At 44.9% G+C, this 27,617-nt stretch overlaps 1 protein-coding gene across 1 annotated transcript; it reads left to right on the top strand.

Moving 5' to 3' along the window:
• Positions 1–674: 674 nt before the first annotated feature.
• Positions 675–7,428, top strand: LOC133361536 (zinc finger protein 501-like). The gene is made up of 2 exons (XM_061580462.1): positions 675–681; positions 5,654–7,428. Exons 1-2 carry the CDS (start codon positions 675–677, stop codon positions 7,000–7,002), a joined length of 1,356 nt encoding a protein of 451 aa, XP_061436446.1. The 3' UTR covers positions 7,003–7,428.
• Positions 7,429–27,617: the final 20,189 nt, after the last annotated feature.

Genomic DNA, 27,617 nt, shown 5'->3' with positions numbered 1-27,617 from the left:
TGAAGTTTATACTTTAGTTTTTTACGTGGTTGTTTGGTTGCTGCAGCTGCATACTATTCACATTCCTTCCCTTTGTTGGTGCTGCCCCTGCCCCCTCCCTTTGATGCTGTTAATCCTGCATAATGCATGGGCATAATATGACTTTGAAAACCCCCCGCCCACCTCCCACGCATTTCACAATTAGCACTTCGCATTCCTGAATTTCCCATAAATATGCTAAATTCCTCTTCAAATGCAAATTCTTTTGTCAAGGCTCTCTTCCTCCTCCTTCACAGCTTAAATAGACACTTCAAGCCTAAGACGTGTCATTTAGACTCTGTCTTATCGACAGACATGTTCTTCACCTGAGGACGGCTGCTTGCGTTGTGGCCGAAACGTCGTGAGAATTATTTTATTATGTTTTATTTTTATTATTTTATTACTTCCCTTCTACGTGACTTTACCGAAAGAACCAAGAAGAGGAGGCCTTGGTGTTTAACCCTGGTGCTTCTCTCGCACGGGCGATCTGGTGACAGTCTCTCACGAGATGCCCCCATTGGTCGCATAGATAGCACGCACGGGGAAGGGCGGTGGCTCCATAAGAGGCCCCTTGCCTACTTCCCCTTACCCTCCCAGTGCGCATTTGTTCGAGTTCTGCCTCTTATTGAGACACTCGCCTGGTTAGCCCCCCGACCATGGAGCGTAGCCCTCCCACCTCGGACTGGACTATCTCCGCTGTAGACTGCAGCTTGGTCACATTCAGGTGTACTTGGGTTACCTCCTCGCGTACTTGGGTCACATGGCCTGCGTTATCTCCTATACCGGTCTGTATCCCTGCCACCCATCCTGGGGTTGTCTCACGGGGTCCCGGAGGCTCCCTCGTCCCCCCCCCTCACCTCCTCCTCTGGAAGAAGACTTGCAATGGTGCTATCCCGTCCCAGCCGTCGGAATTCCGCACGCTCGCTAGCAAATCTCTCACACACACGTGCGCGTGCTCGGCAAGGGTGCTAAATGGGGGATATGGGCAGTTCGCATCTGGCTGACACCCCGTTGTGCTTGTCAGATGCTGCTGAACTTTCTCGGCGGCAAGGTCATCGATGATCTCGGCAGTGTATCCCGGGCATGCGCTCTGTGTTAGCAAACGTGATTTATTTTCATGCGCGCTCACTGAGATCCGAAGTGAGAAGTTCACATCGTTGTCGTGGTGGTAGTTGTTGTTTACCCAGGTAGAGCCTCGCTCCTTCTCTGTCTTGTAGGGAGGCCGCTTTGGATTGCACCACTTTTCGATTTCACATTAACATGCTAATTTATTACGTTAACATCACTTGCCCCGGCCACTTCTTTATGACCCTTGGGCTACACCCATTTCAAACCTTCTAAAACAGTCTGCCTCAGCAGCAGACCATGCATTTTCTATCAGAGTGTTTTTGTTTGCATTCTGACCACAAGTATTGTGGTTAATGCACACATGATTCCTTGTTAAAGGTTTCAGTTTGGTGTTTTAACATCTTAACACCTGTTTTGTTGCCAGAAAAACGGGGAAAACCTATTCTCATATTTTAGTACTGGAAAAGGTTCCATGATGAAATATTACAGTATATTATAGGTGAGCCGTGCGTGTGCAGAGAGGACAATAAGGACCTGGAAGTTAATTAATTTTGTGGCAAAAATGCAGGCCTGATAATATGTAAGGATAATGTGGTAAATGAGAAAAAATATAGCAGCGGCGGGGTGTTGGAGTGTGCAGGTGTTACAGGTGTTGATGATGAACAGGTAAGCTAAAAATTGTGTGAAAAACATAACTTACCCTTGAGTACGCATGGAATTTTTGATGTGTGTTTGTTTCATAGTGTTGGCGCAATTTGGTTCTCAAAAAAACACAAAGTCTGCTTTATTTATATACATTTAAACTCATCTTGGAATGTTTTGTATACGGTTTCTCCACATTTATTTCAGTAATTTAGTTTATTGGGAATACAGTACAGTACTTATTTCAATTGTAATGTATATTTTATATGCCGTTTACCTAACCCCATTATTTAGGTCAGGCTTAAATGTTAAATATCGGCATTTTAGCTTTCGCACGGCACTTTCCAAGAATGTAACCTCCGCGCTATTCAAGGGGCTGCTGTATTTTTTGTCCATCAGCTATAGTACAGGAGTACGGATTTTCAGCAGAAACTAGATCTCTGCTTTCTTGGTGTAATTACAGCCTATAGTACCATACAGAGGCTTGGGGTTTTGGTTTGTTTTTGGTTTTCGATGTCTCTGCCTCTTCTCACAATCGTTGAGGATTTTTATGATTTTTGGCTGGCCCATCTAAAGTTGCGTGACCAGGAGTCGGATCCCTTTCTTGTTCAATTTGGCTTGTGGCCGAAATTCCCTCTAGCCGCATGCATTACATTACGTAGCATTTGCATATAGTTGTGTTTTGAGAAGCTCACAACGACCCTATAAAAAATGCATTTGATACAGTAACAATGATACGCTAATCAATGTCTGTTATAGTCAAGGGATTTTCCCCTGCTGGTCAACCATGTTATGCATGTTGATGATCTGGTCATGGCTACTCAATGATATTGAGTTGGAGAATCGTGTTCTGTACCTGGAGAATTCCATGACGAAATGGGGCCTTGCATATGTTCTACAAAAAGATCACCTCCCTGGGAAAATCTTGACCTAAAGCTTTCGTAACTGCAGGAATTAATATTCTTTGGGTCTTTCGGTTAAGTGACGTGACTTTACCGAAAGACCCAAAGAACACCTCCCTGGGAATTTAATGTCATACAGCACTGCACCTGCTCAGCTCTCCATGAATAATCAGGTTGTTCTACACGTGGTGGAGGAGCTCCTATACCTGGTTAATGTGTTCATGACCAGCTTTGGTTTGGCATCCAAGTCTCACTTCAAATTGGTCTAGCAGCATTCTTTCATTAGGCTCTGTAACACTATGTGGAAGCTGCCTGGACTTTTTTTACATACAAAGCTGTGAGTGTCCATCACCAAGGTCTAGTCCATTGCAAAGGTCTCGTCAAAAAACAGGCAATAGTCTACATTATAGACATGCCAATACACTCACCGAGGTTAAGAACCAGGCTACAGTCTACATTATAGACTGCCAGTACGCTCACCCAGAGGCGTAGCTAGGGGGGGGCAGGGGGGTACATATGTCCCCGGGCGCCAAGGTAAAGGGGCGCCTAAATGAGGCTTACAACGTTACATTATCACTTAATGCGGCGGGCGCGGCAGCCTGAAACTACTGCGCAAATCTACACCTCAACCTAAAAGTTTATATATCCCGCCACACACAGCCTACATTGCATGTAATTACATTTTCTCAGGTCATAAGATTTGTGGATGTGGATTTTCAAACTAAAAAAGTAACTATCAAAAAATCATTTTTAGGTTATATCGAGATACATGAAAAAGATGCAGCAAGCCTAGAAAGAGTCATCGTCGAGATACTGAAATTTGACAACATACCTCTAGCCGACTATCGGGCACAATGTTATCACAATGCTGCTGTGATGACTGGGCATATATCCGGCCTTCAACAACGAATATGTGACAAAAATCACAGAGCATTGTTTGTCAACTGTGACAACCACAGCTTAAACTTAGCAGGAGTACACTCAGCTAAACAGGATCCACTTGTCGTCACGTTTTTTGGAACAGTTGAAAGTATATATTTTTCTCTCGTTCAACAATTCATTGGGAAGAGTTAAAAAAAGCTGTGCCCATCACAGTAAAGCGGGAGTCTGAAACACGCTGGAGTGCATGATCAGAAGCTGTTAAAGCTCTCTATGATGGAATGGATGAACTAGTAGGGCTGCTAGACAAATTGTCGGAGGACGTAACTATGACGCCTGAAACCAGAAGTGATGCAGAACAGTTACAGGCATGCGTATTAAATTTTTGCTTCATAGTTTTATTACATTTCTGGAATGTCATTCTTGGAAAAATGTAAGCGCTTACAGGGTCCTACTATGAATTTCAAGGAAGCAGCAACTGATCTTGAATCTTTGGAGCATGAATTTGTCCAGCTTCGTGATGATTTGAGCCAAGTTGCTGTAAAAAACGCCAAAACAAGATGCACAGCCTGGGGGATCGATGTGGACAGAAGAATTAGGTGACGTCGGAAGATGCCGGGAGAACTGGCACAGATGTCGATGCAATTCGTCGAAATTGCACAGATTTTGGAAATTTCTATGACACCGACAGATTGCAAAATGCTGCTCGGTAACCGGAATTAAGTTCTACCAGAAACTCCTTTGGATCTTCTTGGTTTTATTGTGTTTTATGGAGACGACATATTTGCGAATTTCACTACAAATTTTATTAACAGTAGCAGTTTCAATTGCAAGCTGTGAGCGGTCGTTCAGCAAATTGAAACTTATTTTGTCGTATTTGCGTGCTTCAATGGGACAAGATCGTCTCAGCGATCTTGCTCTTCTTAGCGTTGAAAGAAAAACATTGGAAAAAACATATTTTGATTACGTGATTGACCAGTTTGCGACAGTGAAATCAAGAAAAAATAATCTTTTGTAGACTATGTCAACCAGTCTACGACAGTGACTGAGTGAGCCATGTAATATAATTTCTATAAATTTGCTTCTTTATATACAATGTTTCATTAAAATTGTTATTCCTTATTCGATGTAATAGGAAAATGTGATTAAACGGGGGGGGGGGGGGGGCGCCAATTTTATAGTTCGTCCCTGGGCGCAAAATATCCTAGCTACGCCTCTGCGCTCACCGAGGTTAAGAACCAGGCTACAGTCTACATTAGTCGTTTTTTTTCTTCTATTCACTTTATTTGTATTATTATTTTCTATCTACTTGACTTTACCGAAATAACCAAAGAATATTAATTCCTGCAGTCACGAAAGTTTTAAGTCAAAATTTAACCACCTTTTTACCATGCAAGTGTATGAACATGTGAAGTTTGTATTTGCTGTCAAGTATATTGACTCGATTGAACATGGAGGTTAAATCATAAATATAGTTTATTTTAGTTTTGCTTTGGAAATTTTCATAAGAATGGAAACAGTCAGGAAATTAACACAGCACATATGCAGCTGAAGTTAAATCTGTTCATCCTCGCATTCAAGCTAATCTGAGCCTGGCTTCACACCTCTAAGTTGCAAATGAACATTAATTTATACATTTCTGCATAATACAAATAGTATTCTTTTCAAAAGCCTTTGCTAGGTTAATTTTTTCTTAAATATTCCTGTCGTAGCTAGACAACCGAAATTGTGTGCTTGGAGTTTTTGGTAAACATTAATTTTGAAGACACTAGGGTGTCCAGGCATATTTATGACCATTTGCCCTCGCATTGTGTGCCTTAACAGCCCGTGTGATGAATTGGGGAATCTCTTTCACTATATCATAAAAATATGAATATGTATAGATGTGTAAGTCATGTGTGACTGTGTATATATGCATTCCTCTGTGCCTCAATACTCACATAGATGGTGTGGACATGCTTTTCTGTTTGCAGCTGACGCTCTCTCTGCAGAATTGGCCTGATGGAGCAAAGGCACTCAGCGCAGTTCAGTACAAGAAGGAAACAATGCGACCAGCATGCAAACAGCACGGATTGTACTGGAAACTTGACACAGCACCAGAGAACACACACAGGAGAGAAACCTTTCAAGTGCACTGTGTGTGAGAAGGCGTTTGCAAAGTCATCAAATCTTAAGACCCACCAGAGAACACACACAGGAAAGAAACCTTTTAAGTGCAGTGTGTGTGGGAAGGCGTTTGCAAAGTCATCAATTCTTAAATCACACCAGAGAACACACACAGGAGAGAAACCTTTCAAGTGCACTGTGTGAGAAGGCGTTTGCACGGTCATCCATTCTTAAATCACACCAGAGAACACACAAAGGAGAGAAACATTTTAAGTGCACTGTGTGTGAGAAGGCGTTTGCACGGTCATACATTCTTAAATCACACCAGAGAAGACACACAGGAGAGAAACCTTTCAAGTGCGCTGTGTGTGAGAAGGCGTTTGCACTGTCATGCATTCTTAAATCACACCAGAGAACACACACAGGAGATAAACCTTTCAAGTGCACTGTGTGTGAGAAGGCGTTTGCACAGTCACCACATCTTCAAAGACACCAGAGAACACACACAGGAGAGAAACATTTCAAGTGCATTGTGTGTGGGAAGGCGTTTGCACAGTCATCACATCTTCAAAGACACCAGCGAACACACACAGGAGATAACCCCTTCAAGTGCAGTGTGTGTGGGAAGGCATTTTTTTATTCATCTACTCTTAAACAACACCAGAGAACACACACAGGAAAGAAACCTTTTAAGTGCACTCTGTGTGGGAAGGCGTTTGCAATGTCATCAAATCTTAAGACCCACCAGAAAACACACACAGGAGAGAAACCTTTTAAGTGCACTCTGTGTGGGAAAGCGTTTGCAAAGTCATCAACTCTTCAGACCCACCAGAGAATACACACAGGAGATAAACCCTTCAAGTGCAGTGTGTGTGAGAAGGCGTTTTCAGATTCATCTGCTCTTCGACGACACCAGAGAACACACACAGGAGAGAAACTCTTCAAGTGCAGTGTTTGTGGGAAAGCGTTTGCACATTCATCAAATCTTAAAAAACACCAGAGAACACGCACGCATCAGAAAATCCACAAGAAGTGTAATCTGAAATCAGCTTGTGAAAGCCAAAGTGCTGCAATGACCCCATTGTTCATGAAACAAGAACCAGAAGACAATCCCAGCCTGGACACTTTGAAAGGTATCAAGGTGAAATATGAAGAGGCGAAAGTGAAATGTGAAGAAGTAACAGTGAAGAGCGTAGAAGTGAAGGTTAAATTTGAAGATTATTCAACTCCAAAATCGGACCTTCACATAGATGGAGGCAGTGTGAAACAGGAACTAAATTCTGACTGTGAGGCAGAGCGAGGCAACTCCCAGGAGTTTGTGGAGGTGTGGGTGGACTTCTTACACAATACAAAGTCAAATGGAGACCAGGTAGATGTGCAAGCTTGAGACAATTAAGCTCCAATGGATGCACCTTTGTCACAGGCCTTTCTAATGAATATAATGTGAAGTTGAACACTCAATTTCTAGGTTCAAACTGCAGTGTAAGAGTGGCCAGTATTTGTGAACCTGTGGGTTGGGTCGATCTCTAACCAGGAGTCACTCAAGTGTTTTGTATCATATCACATCGTAGACGCTCGATGGGTGCCCATAATGGGCATCTGCCCCTGTGTGCCACAAGGTGACCGTTCACTGGCCTGTATGTGGATATGAGTTTGTAAGTCTGGGGCGATGATTGATATGCCAGTCGGATTTGAACCTTGAACCTCTGCAACAAATAGAGAATGTACTACTACTTGGCTTCCCTCTATAAGAATGCTGCACATATAGGCCTAATCTTGTCAGAGATCAACTTATAAATACGTTGTAATGTGATGCAGTACATTTCATTATAGTAATAAAAATGTTGCCAATGTGCCTTTTGATTATTTTGAATCATAATTGAAAGAATGCTTGTGTGTTTCTGTACGTACATGCAACATTTTGTGTATTAATGTCAAAATGGTCAGGACAAAGTGTCTGTTTTGGTGGTAACCTTTACAAAAGCTCACGTGAGAGCTGTTATTTTTGTGATGCGGGTCAAAGGGTATTTTTGTGAATCGGGAAGCATCTGACTCTGATGCAACTCATTGTCTTTGAAATCGGAAGCATAGTCGGATCATTCATCTAACCTATAAGACTAATTTTTTGTCTGTCTGTCTCTGTCCGTCCGTCCGCGTACGCTCGCGGGGGTTATGGCTCTCGGACAGTGGGGTTTGTCGAGACGTTTTTTTGCCGGGAGGCACGCCCCGAGCCCCGCGGTGGGAATAGGCATTTCCGTTTTTCGTCCCTAAACTTTAAAGCGATTTAATTATCGATTTAGTGCGATTTCTCTTAATTTTTTTATTTAGCACGCCGTTGCGCATGCGCGAGACGCTGACCGAGGGTTGCCCCTGGCAACGGGCAGCGCGCCGTCGCTGCAGGGTGGACGCCATTTCTCACTCGCGTTAAAAATAGGCGCACACATTTACACGCGACTCTGAGGTAAATACATCAAAGTTTCACGTCCTCTTCTCTCTCCCCCCACCCCAATGTGTGCAATTACTATTATAGGGTCGGTAGATGATAAAATTATAGAGATTAGACTTATTCTAGCGCGGGAGGGGGGGGGGGTAGTGGCCCAGCCCCCAGCCTCGCCCGACTGGGCAATCTAGGCGAGGCCGGAGGCTCTGTACGGGACTAGGCCTCGACACCCCACACTTGTTAGAGTCGATATACCCAGCGTTGCCCGGGGGGAAAATACATTAAAAAACTTCTGAAAACTTTAAAACGTAACAGAGCAATGAAAATAAAACTCAGTAAATTAAAATAAACCCGAGCGCGCCAAGAATTGATTCTTTAAATATAGACTGTACAAAGTTATTAAGCTGGGTGAGTGTACTGGCAGTCTATAATGCAGACTGTAGCCTAGTTATTAAGTAAAGTAGCAGGTACCACCACAGTCAGTATGCACTGCTGTAATCATAGCAGGTACCACCACAGCAGTATGCACTGCTGTAATAGCAGGTACCACCACCATAGTATGTACTGCTTTCATCATAGCAGGTGCCACCACACTCGGTATGTATTGCTGTCATTATAGCAGGTACCACCACCACAGTATGTACCGCTGCCATTATAGTAGGTACCACCACCACAGTATGTACTGCTGTCATCATAGCAGGTACCACCACCACAGTACTTCTGTGATCATAGCAGGTACCACCACAGTCGGTATGTACTGCTGTCATACCAGGTACCACCACAGTCGGTATGTACTGCTGTCATAGCAGGTATCACTACAGTATGTACTTCTGTCATAGCATGTACCACCACAGTATTTACTGCTGTCATAGCAGGTACCACCACCACAGTATGTACTCCTGTCATAGCAGGTGACCACCACAGTATGCACTGCTATAATCATGTCAGGTTCCACCACCACAGTATGCACTGCTGTGATCATAGCAGGTCGCCACCACAGCAGTATGCACTGCTGTATTCATAGCCTGTACCACCACAGTGGGTATGCACTGCTGTCGTGAAAGCAGGTACCACTGTCAGTATGCACTGCTGTAGTGATAGTAGATACTGCTATCGAGTTGGTAGATACTGCTATATAGAGTTAGTAGATACTAAAACTGTCAGTATATACCACTACAGTCAGTCAATACTGCTACAGTCAGTATATACTACTATACAGTCAGTACATACTAGTACGGTGAGGAGCTTTTAGAGTCCGTAGATACTACTGTAACGGGTTCCGGAGACACTTGTAGAGGTAACTTCTTTATTACAACACAACACTCCAACAGTACTCCAACAGTCCAACTCTCCAACACTCCTGATACTCTGTTACAGCCTAGGTACTCAGCCTAGATACTCTACTCTGGCTACGCTCTGGAACTCGCCCTCACAAGGTCGTAGAGTCGGGAGTTCCAGAGTCCCACCACTGGCTCTCACAGCATCCCAGGGTCCTCCGATGGCTGGTCTTGGGTCTTGGGTCTTGAGCTACGACTGGCCCCGATCGTCCAGGGAGCTCCGCTTATATGCCCAGTCCCCAACGAGGGGTGGGGCCATGTGCGCCCCCAGATATCCCACAGAGCACACACAGCCCCCCCCCCCTTTGGCGGCGCCAAGGGGATTAAGCGCCTGGGAACTCAACGCCTGACGCCAAGGGGCTTAAGCGTCTGACCCGCCTGAGAACCCACGCCTGGCGCCAAGGGGATTAAGCGCCTGGACTCGCCTGGGATCCCAGAGCCCCCAGCAGCCCCTCCCTTCTTATGTCACTACATTACCCCCCTCTACGTAGCCTCCAGCCGTCACGGCTGTCAATAATTAGAAAGTTTAAAATAACGAAAGGGAGAGAAAAAAAATACACGAGCCTCAACAGGAAAAGAAAATAGAACAAGAAAGCAACCATAAATACCATAACCAACCTGTACAACTTTACACTATATACAAGCATCAATCAACAAAAAGGTGAAGCAATGACACGTGAACAAACGACCCGCGGCACACCTAGCCCTCCTCGGGATCCGCATAGAAAACGGGGAATTAACAACAACAAATATACAGATTCCGACGCGTTGGATGCACAACCAACACCGGTAATCGAACCGAAATCACACAATCACCGCATGGATGGCAGGGATCCACACCACCCTGCCACCCTCCCATCCGTCAGGTGGTGAGAAGGCGAAGACCAACATGTCTATCACCCCTCTACACACACTTATCCGGACGTCTGTCTACGTCCCGGGTCGAGAAGTCGTACTTCAGGGCCGACCCATGTACTGGGCAAAGAAGTCGCACTTCAGGGCTGCTCCAGTATCTACATTTTAAAATATATATATAAAATTTACATGACACAAACAAAATAAATCTGCCTGCTCCTGTCCATAAATGGTGGCCGCACGCACGAACCGCATCTCCAAAAGGCATCCCGTGCTTGCGTCCCAGCAGCCCTCAATGAAGACCACCACCGACATTACATGTCAACCGTTAGCACCCCCCGCCTTTCCAACGTGGCGCCTCCATCCTAAAACTGCGCACGTCGGCCATATCGGGGGGGAATTTCCGTGTTACCACCCCACCGCCTTTCCGATTCAGCGTCACAACCAGTAGCACGCGTCGGCCATATCGGGGGGCTTCAACCCAGTCTCTCTCCAAGACTCGCATCGCAGCATATAGCTGTACCGACCGAGCTGAGACCCAATCTCTCTCCAAGACTCGCATCACAGCATATAGCTGTACCGACCGATCTGAGACGACCCATCGTCACTCCCTGCACAACATGCACCCTAACAACTGAGGGATACAGTCCCAACGTAACGGGACAACTACACCTGAACACCACGAATCTCCAGCCCACTGTTTCAACGCGCCTCGGAGTGTTTCAATCTCTGGGCCGTCAGGGCGAGCCTACTGCTCCAGACGTACCACAGAGGGTCTCAACCTCCGGGCCGTCAGGTCAAGCCGTCAGCTATTCCATGACGGGACCACACTCTCCGAGCCCTGTGAGCGCACAGCCCAATAGGCTAGACATGCCACGGAGTGTTTCAATCTCCGGGCTGTCAGGTCAAGCCGTCAGCCATAGCATGACGGGACCACACTCTCCGAGCCATGTGAGCACACAGCCCACTAGGCTAGACATGCCACGGAGTGTCTCTATCTCCGGGCTGTCAGGTCAAGCCGTCAGCCATAGCATGACGGGACCACAACTCTCGTGTTAGACACGCAACACCCGCTGGGCCATCCTGGTCAGGATCTGCATCCCAAGATATTTGAGAGCCAGCCTGACAATTCCAAATCCTTGGCAGCATGTCATCATCTCAAGATAAATGCCCCATACAGTCTATACATCGTTAACAATGACAGCACAAGCTATACATTAACAATCACGAACAAAGCTCAATACAAACTATACATTGTTAACAATCACAAGCAAAGTTTCGCACACACATTGACAACACTCACGAGCGAAGCTCCACACAGTTTACCCAACAACAGTCACGACTCCCCGACGACAACGAAGAAAATATCAACAAAAAAGTCGTTAATCCGGAGCGCGTAAAATGTACGAAGTGTCAGGGGCCTGGTCTCCCGACCTCCAACCTTTGGCCAGAGCAGCAGAGGCGGCGACCAGCGTGTCGGTCCATGTGCCGGCTCCGGCGCTGGTTACAGTAAGAATGGCGCCCTCACTGTCCGGTCGCAGCGCTGATGACGCGGTATGCTAGGTTGAAGGCAGTTGTCGTCCGGCAGTGAAGGTCGCAGCGCTGATGACGCGGCGTTGCTAGGTTGCAAACAGCTGTCACCCGGCGGTCAGGGACGCAGTGCTGATGACGCGGCGTCTCCGGGTTGGCCCACGCTGGGCCCGGAAGTGACGTCGCTCCCAGCGGTCACTGCTCCTCCGGTGGAAGTGATGTCATTCCCGGAAGTATCCCTCACATCCGTGGGGGGGACGCCGGTGGCGGGAATGGCGGCGGCGTCCACCATGTTTGTGGCGGCGGCGGCGGCGGGTTTGGGCGAGCGCCGCGCCTCCTCTCTCCCTCCCGCCATCGGCCGCGAGCACCGCATCTCGCCCAGGAGGCAGGCGGTGGCACAGAGCAGCTCTGCGAGGCGAAGCAGCGTCTCCTCCATACCTGCTCCCGACGCTGGAGAGGGGACGGTCGGTGGAGCAGACGGCTGCTCAGCCGGTGGTGCGGCGTTGTTGTCGGCCGGCGGTGCAGCGTCGCTGTCGGCCGGCGTTGGCCGCCCCATCGCTGCCTGCTCCTCTTCATCGCCATCAGGACTGAAGGTACGTGGCTTACTTCTTGTCTCCATAGCCACTTCTGACGCCAAATGTAACGGGTTCCGGAGACACTTGTAGAGGTAACTTCTTTATTACAACACAACACTCCAACAGTACTCCAACAGTCCAACACTCCAACTCTCCAACACTCCTGATACTCTGTTACAGCCTAGGTTCTCAGCCTAGATACTCTACTCTGGCTACGCTCTGGAACTCGCCCTCACAAGGTCGTAGAGTCGGGAGTTCCAGAGTCCCACCACTGGCTCTCACAGCGTCCCAGGGTCCTCCGATGGCTGGTCTTGGGTCTTGGGTCTTGAGCTACGACTGGCCCCGATCGTCCAGGGAGCTCCGCTTATATGCCCAGTCCCCAACGAGGGGTGGGGCCGTGTGCGCCCCCAGATATCCCACAGAGCACACACAGCCCCCCCCTTTGGCAGCGCCAAGGGGATTAAGCGCCTGGGAACTCAACGCCTGATGCCAAGGGGCTTAAGCGTCTGACCCGCCTGAGAACCCACGCCTGGCGCCAAGGGGATTAAGCGCCTGGACTCGCCTGGGATCCCAGAGCCCCCAGCAGCCCCTCCCTTCTTATGTCACTACACTACTATAGAGTGAGTAGATCTTGCTATAGAGTTAGTAGTTACTACTATAGTCAGTGGATACTACTATAGTCAGTGGATACTACTATACAGTTAGTTGTTACTACTATAGAGTAGGTAGATACTACTGTAAGCCCAGTAGATACTACTACGGTCAGTCGTTACTACAATCAGTAAATAATACTCCAGTCAGTAGCTACTACTGGCTCAGTAGATACTACTGTACAGTCAGTAGATACAACTACAGAGTCAATAGATACTTCCTCTGTTGTATGTAGGGTGGTGTAAATATAATTTTTGAGGGGGGGTGTCCACAATTTTCGGAAACCTTTTACATCAACTATTTACCCCACAATTTCTACAACATTTTGGACTTTTGCAAGCGTCTTATAATTTTGTTGGTGGAGAAATGTGCAAACGGCCCACCGGGCTTTCACAATACCTTAGTATCTGTGTGTATATGTAAGGTTTTTAAGAGACAAACTCCGTGATAAGAAGGCTCAGCTAATCGAGTCTCTCACCTTTCTGAAGAGATGCCGCGACTCTAAGGTAATACCAATCGCATTTACTCTAACCTCTGCTGCTGTAACTCATTCCACAAGTAGTGACTAATCCCATATCTGCATTTCCATAAATATGCTAAATTCCTCTTGATATGGAAATCCCTTTTGTCAAGGCGCTCTTCCTCCTCCAACCCAGATTAAATATACGTTGCCAAGCCTGGTGGTGTTCATTCAGACGCTGTCTTTCCGACAGACCTGTTCTTCACCTGAGGACGGCTGCTTGCGTTGTGGCCGAAACGTCGTGAGAATTCCCTTCTACGTGACTTTACCGAAAGAACCAAGAAGATGAATCCCTGCGGTCATGAAAGCTTTAAATCGAAGTTTTTAAAGATATTTTTCACCCGGGCAAAGCCGGGTACTTACCACTAGTACCTAATAAATGAAACTGAAAACATAGTCTGGAACAAGCGTCGTGGTGACGTCACCGCCACTTCGTGGCGAATGACAGTTGTCTTCTTTTGGCTTCCGAGGTGCTACGTTCCTTGGAACGAAAATACCTCAGGTCCCCAGCAGGGGCGCTGGGTCAGCGTGTGTGTTGAGGACACGGCGCTCTCGGCTGCTTCGTCAGTCTCTCTCCACCGCTGAGGTGCTTGCCGAGTCGGCACGCTGGTCACTGTCGGCAGTGCTGTACAGAGCGATCTCGCCACCGGGAATAGTAGTGCTAGGCACTCTTCCCCACGTCTGTATTGCAATACTGCGAGCACCAGCCATGGCTGGCAGCCTCAATGACGCAACAACAAAAAACTCTCCGTGATGCGTGGCTTCTGATGATGCACAGCTCCCTATCAATTTGCCAGTCACGAGGTCAATCCCCGGAGCCGACCACTCGCAGTACTTCTTCTTTCATATGGCATTGTGAAAAGCAACAGTTGTTATTTTAAATGATCGTCATGAATGAATGCAAAGGTTTTTTATGCAGTCCAATGATGTGGTTGATGCAGTGTGAATTTTATTGATACCGCCAGGATGTGCATGGATGGAGCATTCATCGGTGATGTGCTTTATGGTTTGGACTTCTCCAGTCGCAGTTGGGTGTTTCGTTGAGCAGTGCTGATTTATATTCTTGCATTGTTGCTTATATATGATATTTTCCACCTGTTGTATATATTCGGTCTGAAAAATAATAAAAATGTAAAAAATGAAATGAAAAATTAAAAAAACTGTATTTTTTCCGATAGAATGCACATTTATTTAATTATTAAAATGTTGCGTGTATGATAATTATGTAGGTGTAATTGTATTCAGTTATGTAAGTGTATGTAATTATGCTAATGAATTCAATTATGATCATTAGGTTCTGCTTCGTTGTCTAGGGTTGTATTATCACTGGTCAACAAAAAAAAAACTTTTTTTCTGGCCTGGACTTTTGCAGCTGTTCTAGACTAATTTCAGGGTGCTGATTCCAAATCTGATCTCAGATTTGCTCTATCACATCTCATTTTATGCTATCGGTATACCCCATTTTCATTGATTTTACCCGAAATTAACTCTGTCACTTATGATTGCAAGTTGTTGCGAGTCAGTGACTGCTTTAGTGTTAAAATATGGTGCTGTATTTTTAGTATAGTGTGTTTATAATAAATGTATGTAGATATCCACATTTATTTAATATTTTTCTTCTGCAGTTTTTATTGAAAATCCAATATTTAATATCTCAAAAACCTGATGGGATAGACACAAACTGATGCCAGATTTGGAATCAGCACCCCAAAATTACCTTACGCCAGAAAAAGTGTTGACCAGTGAATTATCAATCAGGATAATACAATGATTCTCACTTTAACTTTTACTGATTATGTCTTAGTGTGTTATATCAGGTCTCAAAATTCAGATCTCTCCGCAAGATACAGTTCTTATAATTAATACTAGCTGTACTACCCGGCTTCGCCCGGGACTTGTATCTACCACGGCCGGCCGCCTTTGTCTCCCCAGTGGCGATGTTAATACGCTACAGTAGTTAAGTTACTCGTTTGAGGCAGAGTCGACCTAGGGGAGGTTCAAATAATCGTCACCGGTGGTGGCCGTGAGCGGGAATCGAACTGGGTTTGCCGGGTTGGTAGCGCAGCGTAGCGTTAAGCACTACACCCACCGCTCCTCACACACCACACACGCACAGACACACACACAGACACACACACAGACACACGCAGACACACACAGACAGAAACACACACACAGACAGCACGCTAACCACTACACTACCGCTCCACACACACCACACACGCACACACACAGACACACACACAGACACACACACAGACACACACACACAGACACACACACACAGACACAGGCAGCACGCTAAGCACTACACTACCGTTCCCCCTACACAACACACGCGCGCGCGTCCATAGGTACACATACACGCGCTTGCTGCAGACACACACGACTTTCAGGGTGCATACGGCAGTAAACGACTGAAATAATAAAGCGGCAATGCTGTGTAAGGAACGCCTTAGACCCGCATTATACATTTGTGTAATGCGAGCGTAAACACACAAACACACACAAACACATACACAATACACACACACATACATGCAGACACACAGACAGACACATAACACACATACATACACACACATACAAACACAGAAACACATACACACACATACATAGACACACACACATCCACAGACGTACATACACACATACATACAGGCACGCAGACATACACATAAACACATACAAAAAAACCCACATACATACACACACACATACATACACACAAACACATGCACACACATACATACACACATGCATACAGACACACAGACATACACATAAACACATACACACATACACATGACCCGGCTTCGCCCGGGACTTTGATCCACCACGGCGGCAAAACCGACATACATACACACACAGACATACACACAAACACATACACACACATACATACACACATGCATACAGACACACAGACATACACATAAACACATACACATGACCCGGCTTCGCCCGGGACTTGGATCCACCACGGCGGCAAAACCGACATACATACACACACAGACATACACACAAACACATACACACACATACATACACACATGCATACAGACACACAGACATACACATAAACACATACACATGACCCGGCTTCGCCCGGGACTTGGATCTACCACGCCCAGCCGCCTCTGTCTCCCAAGTGCCGATGTTAATACGCCACACCAGTTACTCGTTTGAGGCTGAGTGGACCTAGGGGAGGTTCAAATAATCGTCACCGGTGGTGGCCGTGAGCGGGAATGGAACTGGGTTCGCCGGGTTGGTAGCGCAGCGTAGCGTTAAGCACTACACCCACCGCTCCTCACACACCACACACGCACAGACACACACACAGACACACGCAGACACACACAGACAGACACAGACAGACACACACACACACAGACACACAGACAGCACGCTAAGCACTACACTACCGCTCCCCACACACCACACACGCACACACACACACACAGACACACGCAGACACACACAGACAGACACAGACAGACACACACACACACAGACACAGACAGCACGCTAAGCACTACACTACCGTTCCCCCTACACAACACACGCGCGCGCGTCCATAGGTACACATACACGCGCTTGCTGCAGACACACACGACTTTCAGGGTGCGTAAGGCAGTAAACGACTGAAACTATAAAGCGGCAATGCTGTGCGAGGAACGCCTTAGACCAGCAACACATTTGTGTAATGCGAGCGTAAACACACAAACACATACAAACACATACACACACATACATACACACACATACACACAAACACATACACACAGACATACACATACACACAAACACACACATACATGCACACAAACACATACACAATACACACACACATACATGCAGACACAGACAGACACATAACACACATACATACACACACATACATACACAGAAACACATACACACACATACATAGACACACACATACATACACACAAACACATGCACACACGTACATACACACATACATAGAGACACGCAGACATACACATAAAGACATAAAAAAACCCACATACATACACACACACATACACACAAACACATACATACACATACATACACACATACATAGAGACACACAGACATACACATAAACACAAACACACATACACATGACCCGGCTTCGCCGGGAACTTGGATCCACGATGCCCCGCCGCATTTGTCTCCCCAGTGACGATGTTCACACACGACAGCAGTTACGCTTTTGAGGCTGAGTGGACCTAGGGGAGGGCCAGGTCCGTTTCAAATAATCGTCAGCGGTGGTGGGCGTGAGTTGGAATCGAACTGGGGTCGCTCAAGCAGCTTAATGACTGTTTGTACAAAGAACATATAAAGAATCGATTATAATAACCAGGCAAGAGTCCACATTATAGACTGCCAGTACACGCACTCAGCTTCATAAGCAGGCTAGAGTGTACATGATAGACTGGCAGTACGCTCACCCAGCTTAATGAGTATTTGTACAGTGAACATTAAAGTAATCGATTGTTGGCGCGTTGGGTTTAAAAGTAATATTAATAGCACACATTGTGGTGGGGGTGTAGTGAAGAGTAGGAAAAACTTGGATGAATTTACCTCAGAGTGGCGTGGTGGGTGTCGAGGCCTAGTAGCGTGCAAAGCCTGCGGCCTCGCCTAAAATTGTCGGCTTGGAAGAGGCAGGGTACGGGTGGCGTTCCTTCCCCCCCCCCTAGCGCTCCAACAATACTGTGTAATGGCTATTATTTAATTAAATACGGAGCTTATGAAAGTGGCGAAGGCGTGGCTAGCCGTTGGCAGGGGCAACCGCCGTCCAATGAAACTGCAGCCCTTGGCGAAGGCGTGGCTAGCCGTTGCCAGGTCCAATGAAAGCGGCGAAGGCGTGGCTAGCCGTTGCCAGGGGCAACCGCCGTCCAATGAAAGTGCATATGTGCCAAAGGCCACACACACACACACACAGACAGACAGACATGAACGATTTTATATATATAGATTATTATGCATGGACTTAGGAAGGCACCACTCAGACTCTTCTGTTAATCAACTTTAATCTCTAAAAAACACGTAACATTCTAATATGCGAAATCTTATGCAAGGAATGCCAACAGTACTCCTGGAGATGTCCTCATTGAACCGTACATTTAACCCTCAATAATAATGTTTGTCAAACTGGGTAACAGAACAATTGGCTCATTCTTCAGAGTAAGGTGATCATACACAGCGACAGGAAATTTATGTGACAATATTCATACGAACAGTAATAAAGAAACATGTGCCTAAGCAAAGGTAGACCTCAATGAATACATTTTTTTGATTACGCAATTAATGTAATGCCTTGGAACAATGGTGTGCGGTAGTGTGCTTGCTTGTCTAACAAATGTGCATCAATTGGCTAAAGGCTTTAATAAATCCGCCGGCAAGATTATGTGATGAAAATAAAGCTTTTAACACAATTGTATCCCTGTTTGTGTGTATTCGTTTTGGGCAGCGTTCCCCACAATTCCATCACGGGTTGGAAGTGTTTAACATTTTTTGCATCAGACTTGCAGTCACTGTCAAAAAGGGGCGCTGTGGCCTTTGAAGTCGTGAAGTCGTGACCTATTGTGCAAGGGTGTGCTTGCTGTCACCATGTATTCCGTCCTCTCATCACGGGTTGGAAGTAAAAAAAAAATATTATTTACAGTGAGGGAAAAAAGTATTTGATCCCCTGCTGATTTTGTACGTTTGCCCACTGACAAAGAAATGATCAGTCTATAATTTTAATGGTAGGTTTATTTGAAGTGAGAGACAGAATAACAAAATCCAGAAAAACGCATGGCAAAAATGTTATAAATTTATATAGATACAGTAATCCCTCGCCACTTCGCGGTTCAAGTTTCGCGGCCTCAGTGCATCGCGGATTTTTCAAAAATATTCATTGAAAAATAAAAATTCAAAAATACCGCCATATCGGCAGCCGTATTGCGGAAAGCAGCGTTGTTTAATCGTGATGCGCGAGAAAAACGGTTTCCCAGGATGCCAGACAAAGAGAGAAACTCTCTCAGAAGCTTTGCACGTACCCATGGGCACTCAGACAAGGCACGTGATTGGTTCCCGGCGCGAGATCGACGAATGAGAGCATGAGTGGATGTATCCCGTGAGCTGATTGGCTGCGCATCATCGTTGTCATCGTCGTCATTACTGGAGTCAAGTCTCAAGATACTACTGTCATTGGTGAGTGTAGAACACCATAATACGTATTGTATGAGAGAGAGTGAATGTATAATATTAAGGTTTAATAATTAAATAGATTTAAGTAAAATATATATAAAGTATAAATATACATATTTTAAACATTCTGGTACCCACACACACATATACGGAAATTCCTAGTGGGCCAATCCTACTTCGCGGATTTTCACCTATCGCGAGGGGTTCCGGTCCCCATTAACCGCGATAAACGAGGGATCACTGTATACCCAACCCACAGGTCTGCAAATACTGCCCCCTCTTACTCTGCAGGTTGAACCTAAGAATTGAGTGTTCAACTTCACATTCTTTCATTAAAGGCCTGTGACAAAGGTGAATCTACTGGGGCATCATTGTCTCAAGCTTACACATCTACCGGGTCTCCATTTGACTTTGATTTGTCTAAGAAAAAATTTCTGGGAGGTTCCTCGCTCTGCCTCAGTCAGAATTCTCCTCCTGCTTCACGTTGCCTCCATCGATGTGAAGGTCCGATTTTGGAGTTGAATCTTCATCTTCACATTTTACCTTCACATCTTCGCTCTTCACCATCACATCTTCACATTTTACCTTCACTTCTTCGCTCTTCACTATCGCCTCTTCACATTTCACCTTGATACATTTCATAGTGTCCAAGCTGGAATGTACTTCTGGTTCTTTTTTCAGGAGGGATGGGCTCATTGCAGCACTTTGACTTTCACAAGTCGATGTCAGACTACACTCCTTGGGGATCTTCTGATGCCTGTGTGTTCTCTGGTGTCGATGAAGAACTGATGACTGTGCAAATGCCTTCTCACAGACAGTGCACTTGAAGGGTTTCTCTACTGTGTGTGTTCTCTGGTGGATCTGAAGACGTGATGACCATGCAAATGCCTTCTTACAGACAGTGCACTTGAAGGGTTTCTCTCCCGTGTGCGTTCTCTGGTGTTTTTTAAGATGTGATGAATCTGCAAAGGGCTTCCCGCACAGAGTGCACTTGAAGGGTTTCTCTCCTGTGTGTGTTCCCTGGTGTATTTTAAGATGTGATTCATCTAAATATGCCTTTCCGTACACAGAGCACTTGTAGGGTTTCTCTCCTGTGTGTGTTCTCTGGTGCCGTTTAAGATGAGATGAACCTGAAAATACCTTCCCACACAAACTGGACTTAAAACGTTTTTCTCCCGTGTGTGTTCTCTGGTGGATCTGAAAACCTGATGACCATGCAAATGCTTTTTCACAGACAGTGCACTTGAAGGGTTTCTCTCCTGTGTGCGTTCTCTGGTGTTTTTTTAAGATGTGATGAATCTGCAAAGAGCTTCCCGCACAGAGTGCACCTGAATGGTTTCTCTCCTGTGTGTGTTCTCTGGTGTTTTTTAAAACAAAATGAACTTGAAAATGTCTTCTCACACAAACTGCACTTGAAATGTTTCTCTCCCGTGTGTGTTCTCTGGTGGATCTTAATATCAGATGAACTTGAAAATTCCTTCCCACACACACTGCTCTTGAAAGGTGTCTCTCCTGTGCGTATTTTCTGATGTCTTTAAAGAGCAGATGAATCTGAAAATGCCTTCTCACACAAACTGCACTTGAAATGTTTCTCTCCTGTGTGTGTTCTATGGTGGATCTGAAGAACTGATGACTGCAAATGCCTTCTCACAGACAGTGCACTTGAAATGTTTCTCTCCCGTGTGTGTTATCTGGTGTGTTTTAAGGGCGAATGAATGTGAAAAGTCCTTCCCACACACATTACACCTGAAGGGTTTCTCTCCCGTGTGTGTTCTCTGGTGTTTTTTAAGAACAGATGAATCTGAAAATGCCTTCCCACACACACACTACAACTGAAGGGTTTCTCTCCAGTGTGTGTTCTCCGGTGTTTTTCAAGAACTGATGACCATGCAAATGCCTTCTCACACACAGTGCACTTGAAGAGTCCATTTCCTGTATGTTTTCTCTGGTGCTTGTGCAGAATTGATGACCGTGAAAACGCCTTCCCACACACAGTGCACCTGAAGGGTTTCTCTCCTGTGTGTGTTCTCTGGTGTATTATAAGATATGATGACTCTGTAAATGCTTTCTCACACAAAGTGCACTTGAAGAGTTTCTCTGCTGTATGCGTTCTCTGGTGTTTTTTAAGATATGATGACACTGTAAATGCCTTCTCGCACACAGTGCACTTGAAGGGTTTCTCTCCTGTTTGAGTTCTCTGGTGCCGTGTCACACTTCCAGTACAATCCATGCTGTTTGCATCCTGGTCCCATTGTCTTTTTGTACCAGGCTGCGTTGAGTGCCTTTGCTCCATCACACCAAATCTGATGAAGCGTCAGAAGCGTCAGCTGCAGAGAGAAAAAATAATCCACACAATCTACGTCAGTATCGAGGCACAGAGGAATAAATATATATACATAGTCACACATGACTTACACGTCTATATTTATTCATATATTCAAGATATTCCCCAATCCATCACACGGGCTGTTAAGGCACACAATGAGAGGGCAAATTGTTATAAATATGCCTGGAGGCCCTAGTATCTTCAAAATAAATATTAACCCAAAACATCAAACACACAATTTCGGCTGCCTGGCTACAAAAGCAAAATTTATTAAAGTAAAATTCAGCTAACATAGCAAAGGCTGTTGAAAATAAAACTATTTGTATTACGCAGGAATGCATAAATTAATGTTCAATCACAACTTGGGGTGTGAAGCCAGGCTCAGATTTGCTTGAATGCTTGGATGAACAGATCTAACTTCAGCAGCATATATGCTGTGTTGATATCCTGACTGTTTCCATTCTTACAAAAAGTTCCAGAGGAAAACTAAAATAAGCTATTGTTTTGATCTAACCTCCATGTTCAATAGTTAATATACTTTACTGCAAATACAAACTTGACACTGTCACACACTGGCATTGTAAAAAGGTGGTGGTGTCCAGAACCATGCCTGGCCACCTTGATCTGCTCAGTATTAATGCTTCCTCACTTCACCATGTAATTAATTTAAGATCAATCAACATAGCAGAGGACCACAATAAGTTCAGCTTTCACTTATCAATCGTGTTTGCTGTCGGGGATAGTCAAACTAATTGTTGAATTCATAATGCAGTGAAATAACTGCGCCACAGCTCCCCACAAAGATAAACTTTTAACTACACATACATTTCACATGGATCATTACATCTTACCTATACAAGTCAGTTTTTATTTGTTTTTCTGTCCGTCTGTCTGTATACGAAACTTGTGACGGATTTGACTCACGAACCGTGGAGTTTTGTTTAAAAAAAGTACCCGGGTACCATGCGATAAGCCCCATGGTGAGCGAGCGCTAATCGTATTTTGCGTCCGTCAACTTTAATGTAGTTAAATTAACAATTTAGTATAAGAATAGGTTTTCCCATTTTTTATGGCAACAAAACGGGTGTTAAGATGTTCAAATACCAAACTTAAACCTTTTTCAAGGAATCATTTCTGCATAAACACGATATATATTTGTGGTCAAAATGCAAAAAAAACATGCTCTGATAGTATATGCATTGTTACAATAATAGGGTTGTTCCCCTTTTTTCTGGCAACAAAACCGAAACCTTTTTACAAGGAGTCATGTCTGCATTAACCACAATACTTGAGTCAAAATGCAAACAAAAAAAACACTGATAATATATGCATTGTACTTGAAACTGATTGGTCCACACCAGAGACAGCTTTCTTTAGAGCCTCGTCTCAATTGGAAGACCAGATGACGCCAAAAGGCGTACAGCTCAAAGACAATGCACTATCAAAGTAATAAGGGCTCAGGGTAAGCATCTACATCATTAGACCTCCTTTGCCAGTACCAAAATATAATAATAGGGTTGTTCCCCTTTTATCTGGCAACAAAACTGAAACCATTTTACAAGGATTCATGTCTGCATTAACCACAATATTTGCAGTCAAAATGCAAAAACAAAAATCACGGATACTATATGCATTGTCCTTGAAACTGAATGGTCTACACCAGAGACAGCTTTCTTTCGAGCCTAGTCTCAAACAGTGTTAGACCAGAGGACGCCAAAAGGCGAAGGAGGTCCCATGGTATAACAATTTAGTACTATTAATGATTATATTACTACGCTGAGCGCGCGCCAAAGCACACATCTGCGCATGCGCGAGGCCGGGGCCCCTGCATGGGACTAGGCCTTACCACGGCACTGTTAAGTACTATATTCTTGGTTCTTTCGGTACAGTCATGTAGATAGAAAAATCTTTATTAAAAAAAAGTTAATTAAAATCGAAATAGTAAAAATAAAAAGAAACACTAATGTAGGCCTGGTTCTTAATCGGAGTTAAGTGTACTGGCAGTCTATAATGTAGACTATGTTTAGGGCCAGCCGAGCTCTAATCTCAGAGAGAATAAGATTGCTCCGATTTTAACTTGATAATTTAGACAAGACTCTCTTACAATCACACTTAGCATTAACAGATAAAATGTCCACATCTGATTGGGACCATGTAGATAACATGACAGTTTCTTCAGCTACTTCAATGCAAACTAAACGTAAAGTTAACTTGATTGCTAAATTCAATCTCCTGTCAAAATGAAGCCCAAGCCACACATTAAAAAGTCAGATGTTAACAAGATTTTTATCAGAGTAACAGCCCAATTTCCGATAGCCTAAAATCGGTACTAGCTAAAGGGTTGAATTTCACAGTCTCCCCTAAACACATCCCAGTGTGTGATATCATTGCCCAGGTCGACATAGCCCTCAAAGGTTTGGGACACATCCCGGCAGACGTTGCAAGATTTGAAATCGCTGCTATCCTCAAAAACGCTAAGAAACCCATTAGCAACATCAGCAAGGACGAGCGTTTTGAACTCGCTCAATTAAAAAAAGAGAGGTGACATTGTTATCCTCTCAGCCGACAAAGGTAATGCCACTGTCATCCTGGATAAAACCACTTACAACAACAAAATTCAGGACCTTCTTAATGATGGCAGCTATACCAAAATCAAGAGATCCCACCAACTGCCGAGCCACGAAAACCAACAATATCATCACTAATCCGACTTCTCTAATCAAACCGACCAAGCAGCTCTCTCTAAAACCTTCGGCTGCTAGACCACACAGATTTGATGGCCTTACAAAAATCCACAAAGTATCGTCTTCACCATTAACTCACCCACCCACAAACTGGCCCGATGTCTGTCTGAGACCCTGCTTCCTTTCACGGGCACGACCACCTCAGCTGTATGTAACTCAACTCACTTGGTTTCACTAATCAAGGACATCTCACTGTCTCCCGATGATTTGCTTGTCAGTTTCAAAGTAGACTCCCTGTTCACCAAGGTACCTGTACCTGACACCATTGCAATCATTGAAGACTTGGTCCAACAGTGACTAAATCCAGATGTACCAACTTTGGAAAGGAACTGCCTTACCAACACTTACTTCACCTGGAATGGTACATTCTAGAAACTAAATGAGGGTACCCCAATGGGTTCTCCCTTACTACTACAGCCAGGACACACTGCTTTAGAGTTAGTATAGCTACTACTACAGCCAGTACACACTGCTATAAAATTAGTATAGCTACTAATACAGTCAGTATACACTGCTAGAGTTAGTCTAGCTACTAGTACAGCCAGTACACGCTGCTAAAAAGTATAGTAGCTATACTAACTCTATAGCAGTGTGTACTTGCCGTAGTAGCCATATTAACGCTCAACCACATCAATTCCAAACACCCATCTATCAAATTCACCATGGAAGTGGAATATGATGGCAAGCTACCATTCCTGGATGTTGTGATCGAGAAGAGACCTGGTGGCTCGTTGGGACACTGTCTACAGGAAAGCCATCCACATGGATGCCTATCTAAAGCCTGACTCCCACCACCGTCCAGCCCAGAAGAATTCCCTCATCAAAACACTACACAATAGGGCCCGTTGCATCTCCGACCAGCGCCACCTAGCCAGTGAGCCGGAGCATGTACACCAAGCCCTCAGGATGAATGGATATTCTGACAGTACAATCCGCAAAGCTGTCTCCCCAGCCATGGGGAGACAACCATCTTAGGATCCAATCAAAACCATCACTTTGCCATACATAGCAGGGGTTACCAAAAATATTTCCAAAAATCTTAAACCAACACAAGATCGAGGTTTGTTTCAAAACAGTACACAAAATCCGTGATTTGATCCCATCTGTGAAGGATGTGATTCCTGACATGCAATACCCTTGTGTCTACAAACTAAGTTGTGGTTGCGGCAGCAGTTACATTGGGAAAACGAAACGTCTCGGACCGTGTTCGAGAACACAAGGCAGATCTGAAACACGGTAGGATCAATACCTCTGCCATTGCTGATCATTGTTTTAACGCTGTGGGCTCACACGAAATAGACTTTTCCAAGACGAAGGTACTCTGCAAACCCACCGGCCATCATCAAAGATTTGTTCATGAAGCCATCCAGATATATAAACACAGACACAACTTCAACTGAGAAGATGGGTACAACCTGAGCAATCATTGGAAGGACGTTATTAACCAAGTAAAGTCTTAACTGACTGTGATGTTTTCATCCTACCTGCCTATGTGAGCTGTTATTTCCGACTCTGTGTCTCTCTCTCTCTCTCTGTGTCTCTCTCTCACCATGTGTACCTCTTGCTCTTAAGGGTTTTTTGTTTCCTGTTGCTGGGCTCTCTGACAATGACATGCTAATCTTCTCATTGGCACACCCCCGGTGGCTGGGCCGTCTCACATTGACATGCTAATCTCTCACATTTACATTTATGTACAAATTCCTTCTCTAGCTCCGCCCACTTATCCTTGGGTTGGGCCCACCAAAATCCTATGTAAACTCTTGTTGCAGCAGCTCTTTCTCCTATGTCAGCAGTCGTCCTGCTGTTTGTTTCACACCTGATGACAGTTGCTTGAGTTGTGATCGAAACGTCGTGCTCTATTATATTTTCTACCTACGTGAATTTACCGAAAGAACCAAAGAGTATGGATTCCTGCAGTCTCGAAAGCTTAAAATCAAGATTAGACTATAGCAATGGTTATTAAGTTGGTTGAGTGTACTGGCAGTCTATAATGTAGCCTGGTCTGGTTCTTAACCTCGGTGAATGCACTGGCAGTCTATAATGTAGACTGTAGCAATGGTTATTAAGCTGGGTGAGTGTACTGGCAGTCTATAATGTGGACTAGCATCATTCTTAACCTTGGTGAGCGTACTGGCAGTCGATAATGTAGACTGCAGCCTGGTTCCTAACCTCGGTGAGTGTACTGGCACTCTATAATGTAGTCTGTAGCCTGCTCATTAAGTTTGGTGAGTGTACTGGCAGTCTATAATATGGATTGTAGCAATGGTTATTAAGCTGGGTGAGTGTACTGGCAGTCTATAATGTGGACTGTAGCCTGGTTCTTAACCTCGATTAGTGCACTGGCAGTCTATGTAGACTGTAGCAATGGTTATTAGGCTGGGTGAGTGTACTGGCAGTCTATAATGTAGACTAGCATAATTCTTAACCTCGGTGAGTGTACTGGCACTCTATAATGTAGGCTGTAGCCTGCTTATTAAGTTTGGTGAGTGTACTGGCAGTCTATAATGTAGACTGTAGCAATGGTTATTCAGCTGAGCGAGTGTACTGGCAGTCTATAGACTTATTCTTAGTTATTAATAACCATTTCTATAGTCTACATCATAGACTGCCAGTACACTCACAAAACTTAATAACCAGGCTACAGTTTACATTAATGGTTATTTGTATTATTTTTATTCACGTCATTATTCACTTTATTTGTATTATTATTTTTCTATCTACATGACTCAACGAAATAACCAAAGATTATGTGGTGCCACAGCGACGGGGCCGCTCTGCCGAGCCAGGGAGCCGCCCGGCTTCCCCCACCGCACTGCCCCC

The sequence above is a fragment of the Lethenteron reissneri genome, unplaced genomic scaffold (genome assembly GCF_015708825.2).
Source record: "Lethenteron reissneri isolate LAM-NWPU_2019-01 unplaced genomic scaffold, ASM1570882v1 scaffold_113, whole genome shotgun sequence".
NCBI lineage: Eukaryota > Metazoa > Chordata > Hyperoartia > Petromyzontiformes > Petromyzontidae > Lethenteron > Lethenteron reissneri.
Note: the sequence above shows the minus strand (reverse complement) of the source record. Positions and strands in the feature narration are given on the sequence as shown.